The 13,912-nt window shown below is 35.2% G+C and overlaps 1 protein-coding gene across 3 annotated transcripts in view; it reads right to left on the reverse strand.

The window, feature by feature from the left end:
• Positions 1-302: 302 nt before the first annotated feature.
• The window catches only part of LOC136038915 (WD repeat domain phosphoinositide-interacting protein 4-like), a 56,859-nt gene continuing 43,249 nt past the window's right edge, over positions 303-13,912 (reverse strand). For all 3 annotated transcript variants that reach the window (XM_065722400.1, XM_065722398.1, XM_065722399.1), the window contains 2 exons: positions 9,455-9,619; positions 303-523 (listed from right to left, as the gene is read on the reverse strand). In XM_065722400.1, the coding sequence (XP_065578472.1) occupies positions 9,592-9,619 (28 nt within the window). In that variant the 3' untranslated portion in view covers positions 303-523; positions 9,455-9,591. The remainder of the gene's footprint in view (positions 524-9,454; positions 9,620-13,912) is intronic.

Here is a 13,912-nt window from a genome sequence, read left to right on the forward strand (position 1 = left end):
ACTGTGTGACATTTTTTCAGCTAACCTAAAAAAAGACTAATCAAACTACCGTCAGAATACAGATATCAGAGGTAAGTATAAATCTGATATTATTTTATCCCACAACTTGCTCAAACTTTGTGATCACATGCCAGTATTTTTTTAAAGCCCCTGATTTTTGATAAGATTGATGTGTCTTTTGTATGTGTTTATCACTTTCAAGAACATCGAACAAGTCTCATGTTGAAGAAGCTTGAAAACTAATAAACGACGACTATATCCACCTCATATAAATCTCATTTCAGTTGTTTTTATCTCATGCATGAGAATAATACGTGAATTATATTTGCATACTTGCAATTTAACATTAAAATATAAACCAAATAAACTGAAAAAATTTCTAATGTCCTGACAACAATGTCAGTTAAAACTATATGTTCCAAATGCACTAACGGGTCGAAAAGGCTGTTTTGTATAGGCTATGAATTAAAATCGTCACTCACAACGTACCCTCGGTCTTCTGCAAACGAAAGATGGGCAGGACCTAAAAAAATATGTTTATGATAATAGCAATTTTTCTATACTCAAGCACAGGCATGTAGACAAATTTTTTGTATTCCAAAAATGGCAGAAGGAAGGGTTCAAATAGACACCAAAAGGGCAATCTACGAAAAACATATAAAAATCCATAAGATTAATCATTAAAATATACAGATCTTTTTCGGGGTCAAAAGGGGGGAGTGAGGGGAAAAAAGCCCAAAGATGTCCTTGACTTGGTCCTTACTCCATCTATATCGATTGTTGCCTCCTGTAGCAGTTATATAGCTATTGAACAGTTTCAAACTGTTTTAAACTGTAGTATTGGTTTCTTTTGGAGAGGGGGGGGGACACGAAAGACAAATTACCTAGATAATTTAGGATTGTTAACACTAATAATTGTCTTTTCTTTGAAGGGAGGGGAGGAGCAAGAGTCCGAAGAACATCATTAGACATAGCCATACTCAACCCATAATGGTTTAATAAAAATATCTATTAAATCCCTCAGCTCGAAATCCACATTTTCAACACGGAATAATTGTTATATCAGCAAAAATTTCTTAAAACATAGAAAAGTCGTCAATGCGAAAATAAACACAAAGGACAAAGTAGGTGCAAAAAATTTATCCCACAGTGAAACAGTTCCTCGCAAGTTCCTAGCGTAATATCATTTTAAAACCAATCAGGTTTGAAGAAGTTATTTATTTGCGATATTTATTTGCAGATATAAGGGATGATATGATTGGCTAAAGAAAATAAGTCACAAAACAGGCCAATATGATTAGAGCAGGTTTTTACGCGGAAACATAGGACGCATAGCTTTATATAGCATACGTTCATCTTAAAAAACATTTCCTGCAAGTTTCCTGCATCACATCCATTTTAAAACCAATCAGATTTTGACGGTTTTGAGAAGTTTTATATCTGCCTCTCCAGAAATAAGGGATGATGTGGTTGGCTAAAACCAAACAGGCTAATGAGATTAGAGCAGAATTTTAGACAGAAGTATAGGACTGTAATATATATTTTTATCTTTTATTCTTTGATTAGTCATTCATTCAATGATAAATGTAGTGTTTATTAAATACAGGAGTGATTAACAGGCATCAACAGGCGGCAAAATAATCTTGCAAATACCTGATTTCAAATTTCCCTCTCTTTACAAATCTCAACTAGAATTTAAAAAATTGAAACAGAGAAGCGTAAAAAATAAGAAAAAAATAAATAAATTCTTAACTGCGAGTAAAGATAAAGGATCTGGTTTTAATCAGCCAAAACGAAAAAATTAAAATATAACTATTTATAATTTATGAAAAACTAAACTTTACTCTGTCACTGACATTTCTCTGTTACGCAAGAACACACTTTGAATTTTTGAAATTGAAGTCTGGTTTGAATTTTAACTGGATGTGACTTATCTATAGTTTTTGATTGTGCAGAAGAGAGTGGGAATGAGTAGAAAGAGCCGTATTGGTACCGGCTGACCTAGTGGCCCTAAACTGCTGGGGACAGGTAGCTCAGGTACTCGCACTTCCCACAATCAATAACAATGTATTTTTGTACATAATTGCATGTATTCATTGTTTGCTGACTGGAGAATAGTGCTTCCAGTGGCTAGTTTTTCTGAAGAAAAAGTCAAAGAGGTGAGAGGTGTTTCCTTGTTGTTAATCCATATACCTCCCAACTTTTTGGAACTGGAGGGTTAATTCAGTCGCACAAAGAGAATTTACTATTTGGTTTATGCATGTCGACAACAGAGCCAACCGACAACGAAGCGCCCCTTTTAAGTCTTCTATTGAGACCAGGAAATCAACTAGGGTTCAGGGAGTCAATGCACTCTACTTTTGGTTTTGCTCATGATGAAATGATTCAAAATTTAACTTTTTTTTTCAGCTAACCTAACAATATCAATAAGATGAAAATGATGAAAAACAGAAAAACCGAAACACATAAAAAAAAACACGAATTAAAATGACTTTACACTTACTGAAGGACCCCGTTAATGCAAATCTTTAAGTGGAACCTCCAGTTCATGCAGTCAAAGAAAGCTAGTTATCACAGTTTACCGAACGATTCTCAATGTAGGCCCCAATATGTCAAAATTCACTAAGTTACCTTAAGTAATCTTAAGTTATCTTAAGTAATAGATCTTAAGTAAGTTATCTTAAAGTTATCTTAAGTTATCTTAGTTATCTTTAGTTTCTAAATTATCTTAAGTAATAAAAATTCACTAGGTTAAAAGAGTGCTAAAAATATCAGCTTAGGGAGGACTTGAACTTGGAAAACTGGGAGGCGAAAATTTCAATAACACATGAATTTGAATTTCAGGAGAATCACGGCAAATTACAAAAAATTCAAGGCTTGAACCCTTTCTTACATATCCGAACTAAACAAGAGCTAAGAGCTCATATGGCACTTGTGACGAGGTCGGAAGAGCCGAGAGCTCATATGGTACGAGGTCGGAAGAGCCAAGAGCTCATTTGGACGAGGTCGGAAGAGCCGAGAGCTCATATGGTACGAGGTCGGAAGAGCCAAGAGCTCATTTGGCACTTGTGAGAAGGTCAGAACCTAAAGTTAAACTTTATAGCACAAGATCCTTCTAAATATCAAATTTCATTAAGATCTGGTCACCCTTTCGTAAGTTACAAATACCTCAATTTTCAAAATTACCTCCCCCCTCCCAATTCCACCAAAGAGAGCAGATCCGGTCCAGTTATGTCAGTCACGTATCTTAGACAGGTTTCTATTCTTCCCATCCAGTTTCATCCTGATCTCACCGCTTTAAGTATTTTCTAAGATTTCCGGTCCCCCCAACTGCCCCCCCCCCCCAATTACGTTTGATCCGGTTGAGATTTAAAATAAGATATCAGAGTTACGAGGTCCTTCTAAATATGAAGTTTCATGAAGATCCGATCACTCCTTCGTAAGTTAAAAATACGTTATTTTTCTTATTTTTCAGAATTACCCCCCCCCCCCCCGCAATTGAGCGGATCCGTTCCAATTATGTAAATTACGTATGCAAGACTTTTGCTTATTTTTCCAACCAAGTTTCATCCCAATCCCTCCAATCTAAGCGTTTCCCATCATTTTAGGTCTCCCCACCCCAAACTTCCCCCAATGTCACCAGATCCGGTCAGGATTTAAAATAAGAGCTTTGAGCCACGATATCCTTCTAAAAATCAAATTTCATGGAGATCCAATCACCCGTTCGTAAGTTAAAAATACCTCATTTTTTCTAATTTTTCAGAATTAACCCCCCCCCCCCCCAACTACCCAAAAGAGAGCGGATCCGTTCCGTTTATGTCAATCATCTATCTAGGACTTGTGTTTATTTTTCCCACCATGTTTCATCCCGATCCCTCCACTCTAAGTGTTTTCCAAGTTTTAGGTTCCCCCTCCCAACTCCCCGCCCCCATCACAAGATCTGGTCGGGATTTAAAATAAGAGCTCTAAGACACGATATCCTTCTAAACATCAAATTTCATTGAGATCCGATCACCCGTTCGCAAGTTGAAAATACCTCATTTTTCTAATTTTTAAGACTTACTCCCCCCCCCAACTACCCCAAAGAGAACAAATAAGTTCCGATTATGTCAATCATGTATCTAGGACTTGCGCTTATTTTTCCCATCAAGTTTCATCCCGATCCCTCTACTCTAAGTGTTTTCCAAGATTTTAGGTTTCCCCCCTCCAACTCCCCCCAATGTCATCAGACCCAGTCGGGATTTAAAATAAGAGCTCTGAGACACAATATCATTCCAAACATCAAATTTCATTAAGATCCAATCACCCGCTCATAAGTTGAAAATACTTCATTTTTTCTATTTTTCCGAATTAACCGGCCCCTACTCCCCCCCCCAGATGGTCAAATCGGGAAAACGACTATTTCTAATTTAATCTGGTCCGGTCCCTGATACGCTTGCCAAATTTCATCGTCCTAGCTTACCTGGAAGTGCCTAAAGTAGCAAAACCGGGACTTTAGGTTTTCCCCCTCCGACTCCCCCCAATGTCATCAGATCCGGTCGGGATTTAAAATAAGAGCTCTAAGACACAATATCATTCCAAACATGAAATTTCATTAAGATCCAAATACCCGCTGATAAGTTAAAAATACTTCATTTTTTCTATTTTTTGCGAATTAACCGGGCCCCCACTCCCCCCCAGATGGTCAAATCGGGAAAACGACTATTTCTAATTTAATCTGGTGCGGTCCCTGATACGCTTGCCAAATTTCATCGTCCTAGCTTACCTGGAAGTGCCTAAAGTAGCAAAACCGGGACAGACCGACAGACCGACAGACAGACAGACCGACAGAATTGGCGACTGCTATATGTCACTTGGTTAATACCAAGTGCCATAAAAATTAAAAATAGAAATATGGACTATTGTATTGTGTAGATATAGCTTCAAAAACGAAGAAAAAAATACCGTCATTTACAGATTTTTTTTGTCCTGACGTTCAACAAATTGTTTTACAAAGGAGACTAGGAATTCAGGAAAAAGAATCACGTAGAGGTAATACCCCATATGAGGAATTCAAAAGAGACACACAAGGAACCTCTATTTCCAGAGGGGGGGGGTGCAAGTGGTTGATGTAAAAATGACAACCCGGTTTAGCAAGAGGTATAAAAAATTTTCTGAGAGGGGGAGAGTGTTGTGGAAATAACAACCAAGGCTAGCATGAATTGGGAGATAAACCAATATATTTTCCCTCACGGGAGCCGTAGGAGTAACGCCCAATGTTCTGTTAGAAGAAGTGTCAGACAACTTACAAATGGTTTAAAAATGGTTGAAAGATCTTAAAAATGGTTTAAAGAAAAACGAACAGAGTGAACTAAATCTTAAAAATGGGTTAAAAATGCTTAAACAGAATGAATTAAGATCATAAAAATGGTTTAAAGACGGTTGAAAATAATGGAATAATCTCAAAAATGGTTTGAAGATGATAAAAAAAATGAATTAAAATCTTAAAAATTATTTAAAGATGGTAGATAAAGAATGAATTAAAATTTAAAAATGGTTTAAAGATGGTTGAAAAGAATGAATTAAAGTCATAAAAATGGTCTAAAGATAGTCGAAAATAATGAATTAAATATTAAAATGGTTCAAAAATGGTTAAAAAGAATAAATTAAAATCTTAAAAATGGCTTAAAGATGATTGAAAAGAATGAACTAAGATCTTAAAAATAATTTAAAGATGGTTGAAAAGAATAAATTAAAATCATAGAAATGGTTGAAAAGAAAAAATTAAAATCTTAAAAATGGATTAAAGACAACATAAAGATATAAAACGATCAAAAATGGGGTTTTTAAAGGCCAAATGAAAATACTGAAGAAAACACAAGAAAGCCAGAAGAATAAAAAAACAACTAAAGAATAAGAAAAAGAGCTAAAACGCACTGAATAAGAAGAGCTAAAATGCATTGCTAAACATCATGTGTAGCCATCATATTTCTCCAACAATTGACGATAACAAATAAATTGTCGATAACAAAAAAACTAAAAAAAAAAACAAACGGTAGTAAGGAGCGACCCGGCTCAATAGTAACCAAAACTCTAAAAAACGGAATTTTTATAACAATAGTTACATCAAAAGAATTACATTTTAATGCTGATTTTAAATATATAAGTTTCATTAAGTTTAGACTTACCCATCAAAAGTTATGAGCCTGAGAAAATTTGCCTTATTTTAGAAAATAGGGGGAAACACCTCAAAAGTCATAGAATCTTAACAAAAATCACACCGTCAGTTTCAGCGTATCAGAGAACCCTACAATACAAGTTTCAAGCACATATCTACAAAAATGTGGAATTTTGCATTTTTTGCCACAAGACAGATTACGGATGCGTGTTTATTTGTTTGTTTTTTTTCCAGGGGTGATTGTATCGACCCAGTGGTCCTAGAAAGTCGTGAGAGGGCTCATTATAACGGAAATTGAAAGTTGTAGTGCCCTTTTTAAGTGACCAAAAAAATTGGAGGGCACCTAGGCCCCCTCCCACGCTCATTTTCCCCTCAAAGTCACCGGATCAAAATTCTGAGATAGCCATTTTATTCAGCATAGTCGAAAAACTTAATAACTATGTCTTTGAGGACGACCTACTTCCCCCATTCCCCGTGGGAGGAGCTGCAAGTTACAAACCTTGACCAGAAGTAATGGTTATTGGGAAGTGTACAGACGCTTTCAGGGGGATTTTTGGCTGGGGGAGGGGTTGAGGGGAGGGGGTTATGCGAGGGGAACTTTTCATGGAGGAATTTGTCATGGGGAAAGAAAATTTCCATGAAGGGGGCGCAGGATTTTTTAGCATTTTTTTAAAGAACAATGAAAAAATAAATATGAAAAAGTTTTTTCAACTGAAAGTAAGGAACAGCATTAAACCTTAAAACGAAACATAATTATTACGCATATGAAGGGTTCACCTCCTCCTAATACCTCGCTCTTCACTTTGAAATTATTTTATTAATTTCAACTATTTATTCTAAGGCCTTTATGACTCAGGGGGCCATTCTTAAGGAACTGGGACAAAATTTAAACTTTAGTGTTAAGAGCGAAGTATTGACGAGGGGGGAACCCCCTCATATATGTGATAACAACATACGAATATAGGAGTTCGATACGTAAGTTAATTCGTAAGTTACGTATACTTTTACTAATAAAAATGTTCGTAAAAAGTTAAAAGTTTTAGTTGCCTTTTAAATAACCAAAAAATTGGAGGGTAGCTAGGCCTACTTCCTCGCTCCTTTTTTTCTCAAAATCTATCAAAAAAAGTCCGATCAAAACTATGAGAAAGCCATTTAGCCATAAAATTAATTAATACGCAAATTTCGTTTTAATTATTCATGTACGGAGAGCCAAAATCAAAACATGCATTAATTCGAAAACGTTAAGAAATTAAATAAAAAAAACGCGTTTTTTTTAACTGAAATTAAGGAGCGTTGTTAAAACTTAAAACGAACAGAAATTACTCCGTATATGAAAGGGCTGTTCCCTCCTCAACGCGCCGCTCTTTACGCTAAAGTTTTACTGTTTTAAACAGTAGAGTTGAGAGAAAGAGTCAAACTTTAGCGTAAAGAGCGGGGCGTTGAGGAGGGAACAGCCCCTTTCATATATGGAGTAATTTCTGTTCGTTTTAAGTTTTAATATCGCTCCTTACTTTCAGTTAAAATAAAACTTGTTTTTTTATTTAATTAGAAATAAGTACTGGCTTTCACAAGGGCATTTTCTAAGACGCCGTCATTAATATGAAGGCAATAATTTCGTTAAGTTGGGATAATATGAGACCTGCCAGAAGAATTAAAAAAAAAAAAAAAATAAGAAAAAGAGCTAAAACGCCCTGAATAAGAAATGAGCTAAAATGCACGAACAACTCGAACAACGAACAACTAGAGTTGCTTGTTAGTATCCGTCGTTGGCAGTTCAAATTTGTTTGGATTTTGTGCAAATCGCGGATATTGGCGAATAACTCACTTTATTGTTTGTTAAGTATTTGATTTTAATTCTGCTAATTTTTGGTCTTTTATTGAATTTTATTTTTTTTTGGCGGTTTTCTTTCATTGGTTTTGTTGTACTTTCCGCCCCTGTTTTTTTTGTTTTTGTTTTTTTTTCTGAACAAATATTAATTTATTCGCGCTGAAGAAGAGAGGCGGTTGTTCTCTCGAAATATTCACTTTCTGTGTTTTCTTCAGTATTTTCATTTGGGCTTTAAAAACTCTATTTTTGATCGTTTTCTTTCTTTATGTTATTTACATAATAATAATGGCCTTACATAATAATAATGGCCTTACATAATTACATAGGCCTTACATAATAAGGCCTATGTGATTTAAGAAATTAATTTCTGTAAAATTGACGTTTCTTTAATAATTACTAGTCCTGTAAACACCTATTACAGTTTAACCCCTTTATGTGATACACATTTTTGGGGGGTTCTTGGAAAAATGAAAATTTTTCGTTGAAATATGTTCCTAAAAAATTGTATCCCTGTTCTCATTCAATTTCAGAAGTTAATTTTTTTAGCGCCAAGAATAGAAAAATTAGAAGGTTGATGCCGAATCACTACCGCTCTTCTTTTAATTCACTTTGCTTAAAACTTCTACTTTGCCCATCCATCTCCCACATTGGTGAATGTTCATCCTGCACCTAACCATGTTTAGCTTCCGATTTAGCCGTCTCCCAAGATAGACTCAAAAATTTTACTGTTAATCCAAACAAATTTGAACTGCCAACGACGGATACTAACGAGCAACTCTAGTTGTTCGTTGTTCGTTAGTATCTGTCGTTGGCAGTTCAAATTTGTTAGGATTTTGTGCAAGTCGCAGATATTGGCCGAATAACTCACTTATTGTTTGTTAGGTATTTGATTTTAATTCTTTTAATTTTTGGTCTTTCATTGAATCTTTTTTTGCGGTTTTCCGCCCCTGTTTTTTGTTTTTTCCTTGATCATATAATTTTGTTCACGCTGAAGAAGAGACGGCTGTTCTCTCGAAATATTCGCTTTCTGCGTTTTCTTAATTATTTTCATTTGGCCTTTAAAAGCCTCATTTTTGATCGTTTTCTTTCTTTATGTTTTACAGAAATTCATGCTCTACCAACTAATAAAATATAATTGGAACTCCTCATTAACGCTACTACATCGTGCGTGAAAAAGCTTAACCTTTTTTATAATTTGGCAAAGCATTAATTTTACACTGAGAATGTGAAGGTAAATATCTTGTAGTAAGAATCCTAAAAGACAACAAGTTTTCGTCATGACTTCCAAGACCATGCAAAATAGACATGAATTTAATTTTCATGAAATGATTGGAATAAATTATTTAGAGGAAATGTTTCCTCCCGCAGAGAAACTAAAAAATAAATAAATACGGAGTTTAAATTATGGTATAAACGACAACATACAAAACTCGTCCTGGGGTCCATGAATATTTTCTCTTCAAACATACCTAAGTTTTAGTATCCCATTTCTGCTGTATAAACTAATTGAGCTGGGTAACAACGTTAGAAATCATCATCTTCGCAGAGGTCCAAGTAGATATCAAAAGACTCACGATTACAATTACCACTGGCACTGAACACGTATTTATGATATGTGCCATCCATACATATAGCTTAAAAAGAAGCAGAAGTACAATATATTCCAATGAAGCAAAGGCAAAAATATATTTTTGCTTAAGAAGATTTTGAAATTTTGAACGACTCATACCTTGGAAAAGAGAAGTTTCAGTTTGATTGTCTACTGATTTCATTTTATATTGCTGTAAACATTTACCTACGTAACACATAATGTATATTCTACCCGCAAAAAAGTCGCATGGAGATCATTTTATGTAGCACTATATGGTTTTGAAAGGTCTTTGGGCTCACGTATCTTTTTTTTAAAATTATTTACGCATTTTTTTTTACAATAGCAAACCCATCCGAGAGCTTTTTTTCTATGTAAGACTTTATTTTGCGTTAAATGTAGTCCCCTCTTTCTGGAAAAAAGAGCTTTGAAAGTTTATTTCAAGAAATACCCTAGAAGAATAGAATTACTTCCATCATTAGCTCAAATACATCCAATCAAATTCTGAGATAGCCATTTTGTTCAGCACAGTTGAAACGTTCGGAAACTATGCCTTTGAGGATGACAACCTCCCCCCTCAAATCCCTCATGGTAAGGGTCTTTAATGTTTTTTTTTTACAATTATAGCAAAACCCATCCGAGAGTTTTTTCTATGTAAAATTTTATTCTGCGTTAAATGTAGTCCCCTCTTTCTGGAAAAAAACAGCTTCGAAGGTTTGTTTCAAAAAATAACCCACAAGAATAGAATCAGTTCCATCATTAGCTCAAATGCATTCAATCATAATTTTGAGATGACCATTTTCTTCAGCATAGTTGAAACGTCCGGAAACTATTTCTTTGAGGATGAAGCCCCCCCCCCCCCAAAAAAAAAATTAGCCTCACGACAAGGGTATTTTTTTTACAATTCTAGTAAAACCTACCCAGGAAATTCTTTCTATGTAAAATTTTAAATTGCGTTAAATGTAGTCCCCTCTGTCTGGAAAAAAAAACAGCTTTGAAAGTTTGTTTTAAGAAATACCCCAGAAGAACAGAATTACTCTTCCCCCTTTTCAAATACCCCAAAATCATTAAAATTAAATGTCCTGAAAGATTCAAGACATTTATCCAAAATATGAAAAACCAATAAGTCGGTTTTTAAATTTTTCTCTTTATGTTTATATATCCGCATTATAAATTTTGTTTTAGTCATTTCATTTTATATTATATTACGTTGTATATAATAGTAACATTTTTGTAGAACAAAAATGTCTAAAATTGTAAAAATTTGTAATTAGAAGGAGCATGTTATTATAAATATAATTACGTTGAGCAATTATAATATTTGCATTTTGAAACCACATACAACGAAAATGATGCCACCGGTCCCAAAAAATTTGGGGCTAGAAATTAATTTTTGTGAATGAGGGGACTCCTGGATGAGTTATCTGATACTCCGTACGGCCCAGACAATTTTGCAATTATATACCCTTTCGCTCCAGACAAAACGAAACAAGCAATAGCTACATAAAAAATTAGAAAGAAGTTCTTTCATGTTTCCAGGTCTCATCCAATATAAACAGATAACAAAACAAATATTCCCTCAGTTTAATAAAAAAAAAGTCATTTGCACCCTTGGATTTAAACTAAAAAGTGGCTTTATAAAGTTAAAAAATCATGATGTTGAAGATCATTCGTATTTCAAAATAGTTTCACTGTTTCATTACATTTAATTTAAATATGACTTTATTTATGCAAAAAAACTTATAAATAAGTTTGAAATGCTTTCGCTGACACAAAACATTAATAACACTGAAACCGTGGAGAAGATCATTCGTATTTCAAAATAGATTCACTGTTTCATTACATTTAATTAAAATATGACTTTGTTTATATAAATATAACTTATATATAAGTTTGAAATGCTTTCACTGACACAAAACATATAATAATACTGAAGCTGGGGAGAGGGAGGAGGGGCAAATTGGGCCAAAAATCCCTCACTTGGGCCAGGCCGTCATTCAAATTAAGATAAAATGAACAATAATTTTCTAAGACGTTATCAAAAATGATAACAAAAAACTAAAAAAATGACGATAACAATTTCGTTGATTAGAAATAAGTATCTCACAAGGGCATTTTCTATGACACCGTCATTAAAATGAAGGCAATAATTTCTTTAAGTTGGGATAATATGAGACCTACCAGAAGAATAAAAAAACTAAAGAATAAGAAAAAGAGCTAAAACGCACTGAATAAGAAAAGAGCTAAAATGCATTGCTGTATATCATTGTATAGCCTTCATATTTCTCAAACAATTGACGATAACAAAAAAATTGACGATAACAAAAATGGTAAGAAAAAAAACTAAGAAAAATGACGATAATAATTTCGTTGACTAGAAATAAGTACCGGCTCTCACAACGGCATTTTCTAAGACGCCATCATTAAAATGAAGGCAATAATTTCGTTAGGTTGGGATAATATTAAACCTGCCAGAAAAATAGAACAAGAGCAAAGAGCTCATATGGCATGAGCTCTAGCAAAATTATAAGAATCAATAGATTGATTTAAAAGGAAAAGCAAAGGCTTAATGTCGGAAGGGATTTAAGATAAGAGCTCTAAGACACGAGGTCCTTCTAAATACAAAAAATTCTTTAAGATCCGATCACCCACCCGTAAGTTGAAAATACCTCATTCTTTCTAATCTTTCCTCTCCCTTCAGCCCCCCAGATGATCGAATGGGGCCCCTAACTCCCTCAAAGAGAGCGGATCCAGTCCAGTTACGGTAATCACGTATCTACGACATTTGCTTATTCTATTCAACATGTTTCATCCCGATCCCTCCACTCTAAGCGTTTTCCAAGATTTCCAGTTTCCCCCTCCACCTCCCCTCAATGTCACCAGATCTGGTCAGGATTGAAAATAAGAGCTCTGGGACATGAGTGCCTTCTAAATATCAAATTTCATTAAAATCTGATATCTGATCGGGATCAATATCAATTATCAATATCTGATCGGGATCTAAAATAAGAGTTCTGAAGCACAATATCCTTTAAATATCAAGTTTCATTAAGATCCGGTAACCCGTTCTTAAGTTAAAAATACCTCATTTTGTCTAATTTTTCCGAATTGAACTCCCCCCCCCTCAGCTCCCCCAAAGAGAGCGTATTCAGTCCGGTTATGTCAATCACGTATCGAGGACTTGTGCTTATTCTTCCCACTAAGGTTCATCCCTCTACTTTCTCCACTCAAAGCGTTTTCCAAGATTTGCCGTTTCCCCCTCCAACTCCCCCAATGTCACCGGATACGGCCGGAATTTAAAATAAGAGCTCTGAGATAGGAGGTCCTTCTAAACATCAAATTTCATTAAGATCCCTTCACCCATTCGTAAGTTAAAAATACCTCATTTTTTTCAATTTTTCCTCTCCCTCCAGCCCCCCAGTTGGTCGAATCGGGGAAAAGACTGTTATCAAGTCATTTTTGCAGGTCCCTAGCACGCCTATCAATTTTCATTGTCCTAGCACGTCCAGAGCACCGAACTCGCCAAAGGACAAGAAATCCCCCCAATTCCCCCAAAGAGAGCGACCCATTCTAATTATGTCAATCGCGTATCTAGAACTTGTGCTTATTCTTCCTATCAAGTTTCATCCCGATCTCTCCACTCTAAGCGTTTTCCAAAATTTCTCATTCCCCCCTCCAACCCCCTATGTCCCCGAATCTGTTTCAAATTGAAAACGGAACATTTGAGACCAAAGGTCTTTTTATATACAAGTTTCATCAAAATCCGACCACCCATTCGTAACATAAAGATGTATCAATTTTCACGTTTTCCGAGGTTTTTGATCTCCCCCTCCAAGTCCTCCTAATGTGACTGGATCTGGTCGGGATTTGAAGTAGGAACTTTGAAGCACGAGATCCTTCTAAATATCAAATTTCATTAAGATCTGATCATCTGTTCGTAAGTTACAAATACCTCATTTTTTATAATTTTTCCGAATTCCCCCCCCCCCAAACTCCCCAAAAAGAGCAGATCCGGTTCGGTTGCGTCAGTGACGTATCTTGAAATTGTGCTGATTATTCCCAACAAGTTTCATCCTGATCTCTCCACTTTCAGCGTTTTCCAAGATATCCGGTTCCCATCCCCGACTCCCCCCAATGACACTGGATCCGATCAGGATTTAAAATAAGAGATCCGAGTTACGAATTCCTTTTAACTATGAAATTTCATTAAAATCCGATCACTCCTTCGTAAGCTAAAAAATACCTCATTTTTTCTAATTTTTCAGAATTAACCCTCCCCAAACTCCCCCAAAGAGAGCGGATGATGTCAATCACGTATCTAGAACTTGTGCTTATTCTT

This window comes from Artemia franciscana, chromosome 18, assembly GCF_032884065.1.
Source record: "Artemia franciscana chromosome 18, ASM3288406v1, whole genome shotgun sequence".
NCBI classification, from domain to species: domain Eukaryota; kingdom Metazoa; phylum Arthropoda; class Branchiopoda; order Anostraca; family Artemiidae; genus Artemia; species Artemia franciscana.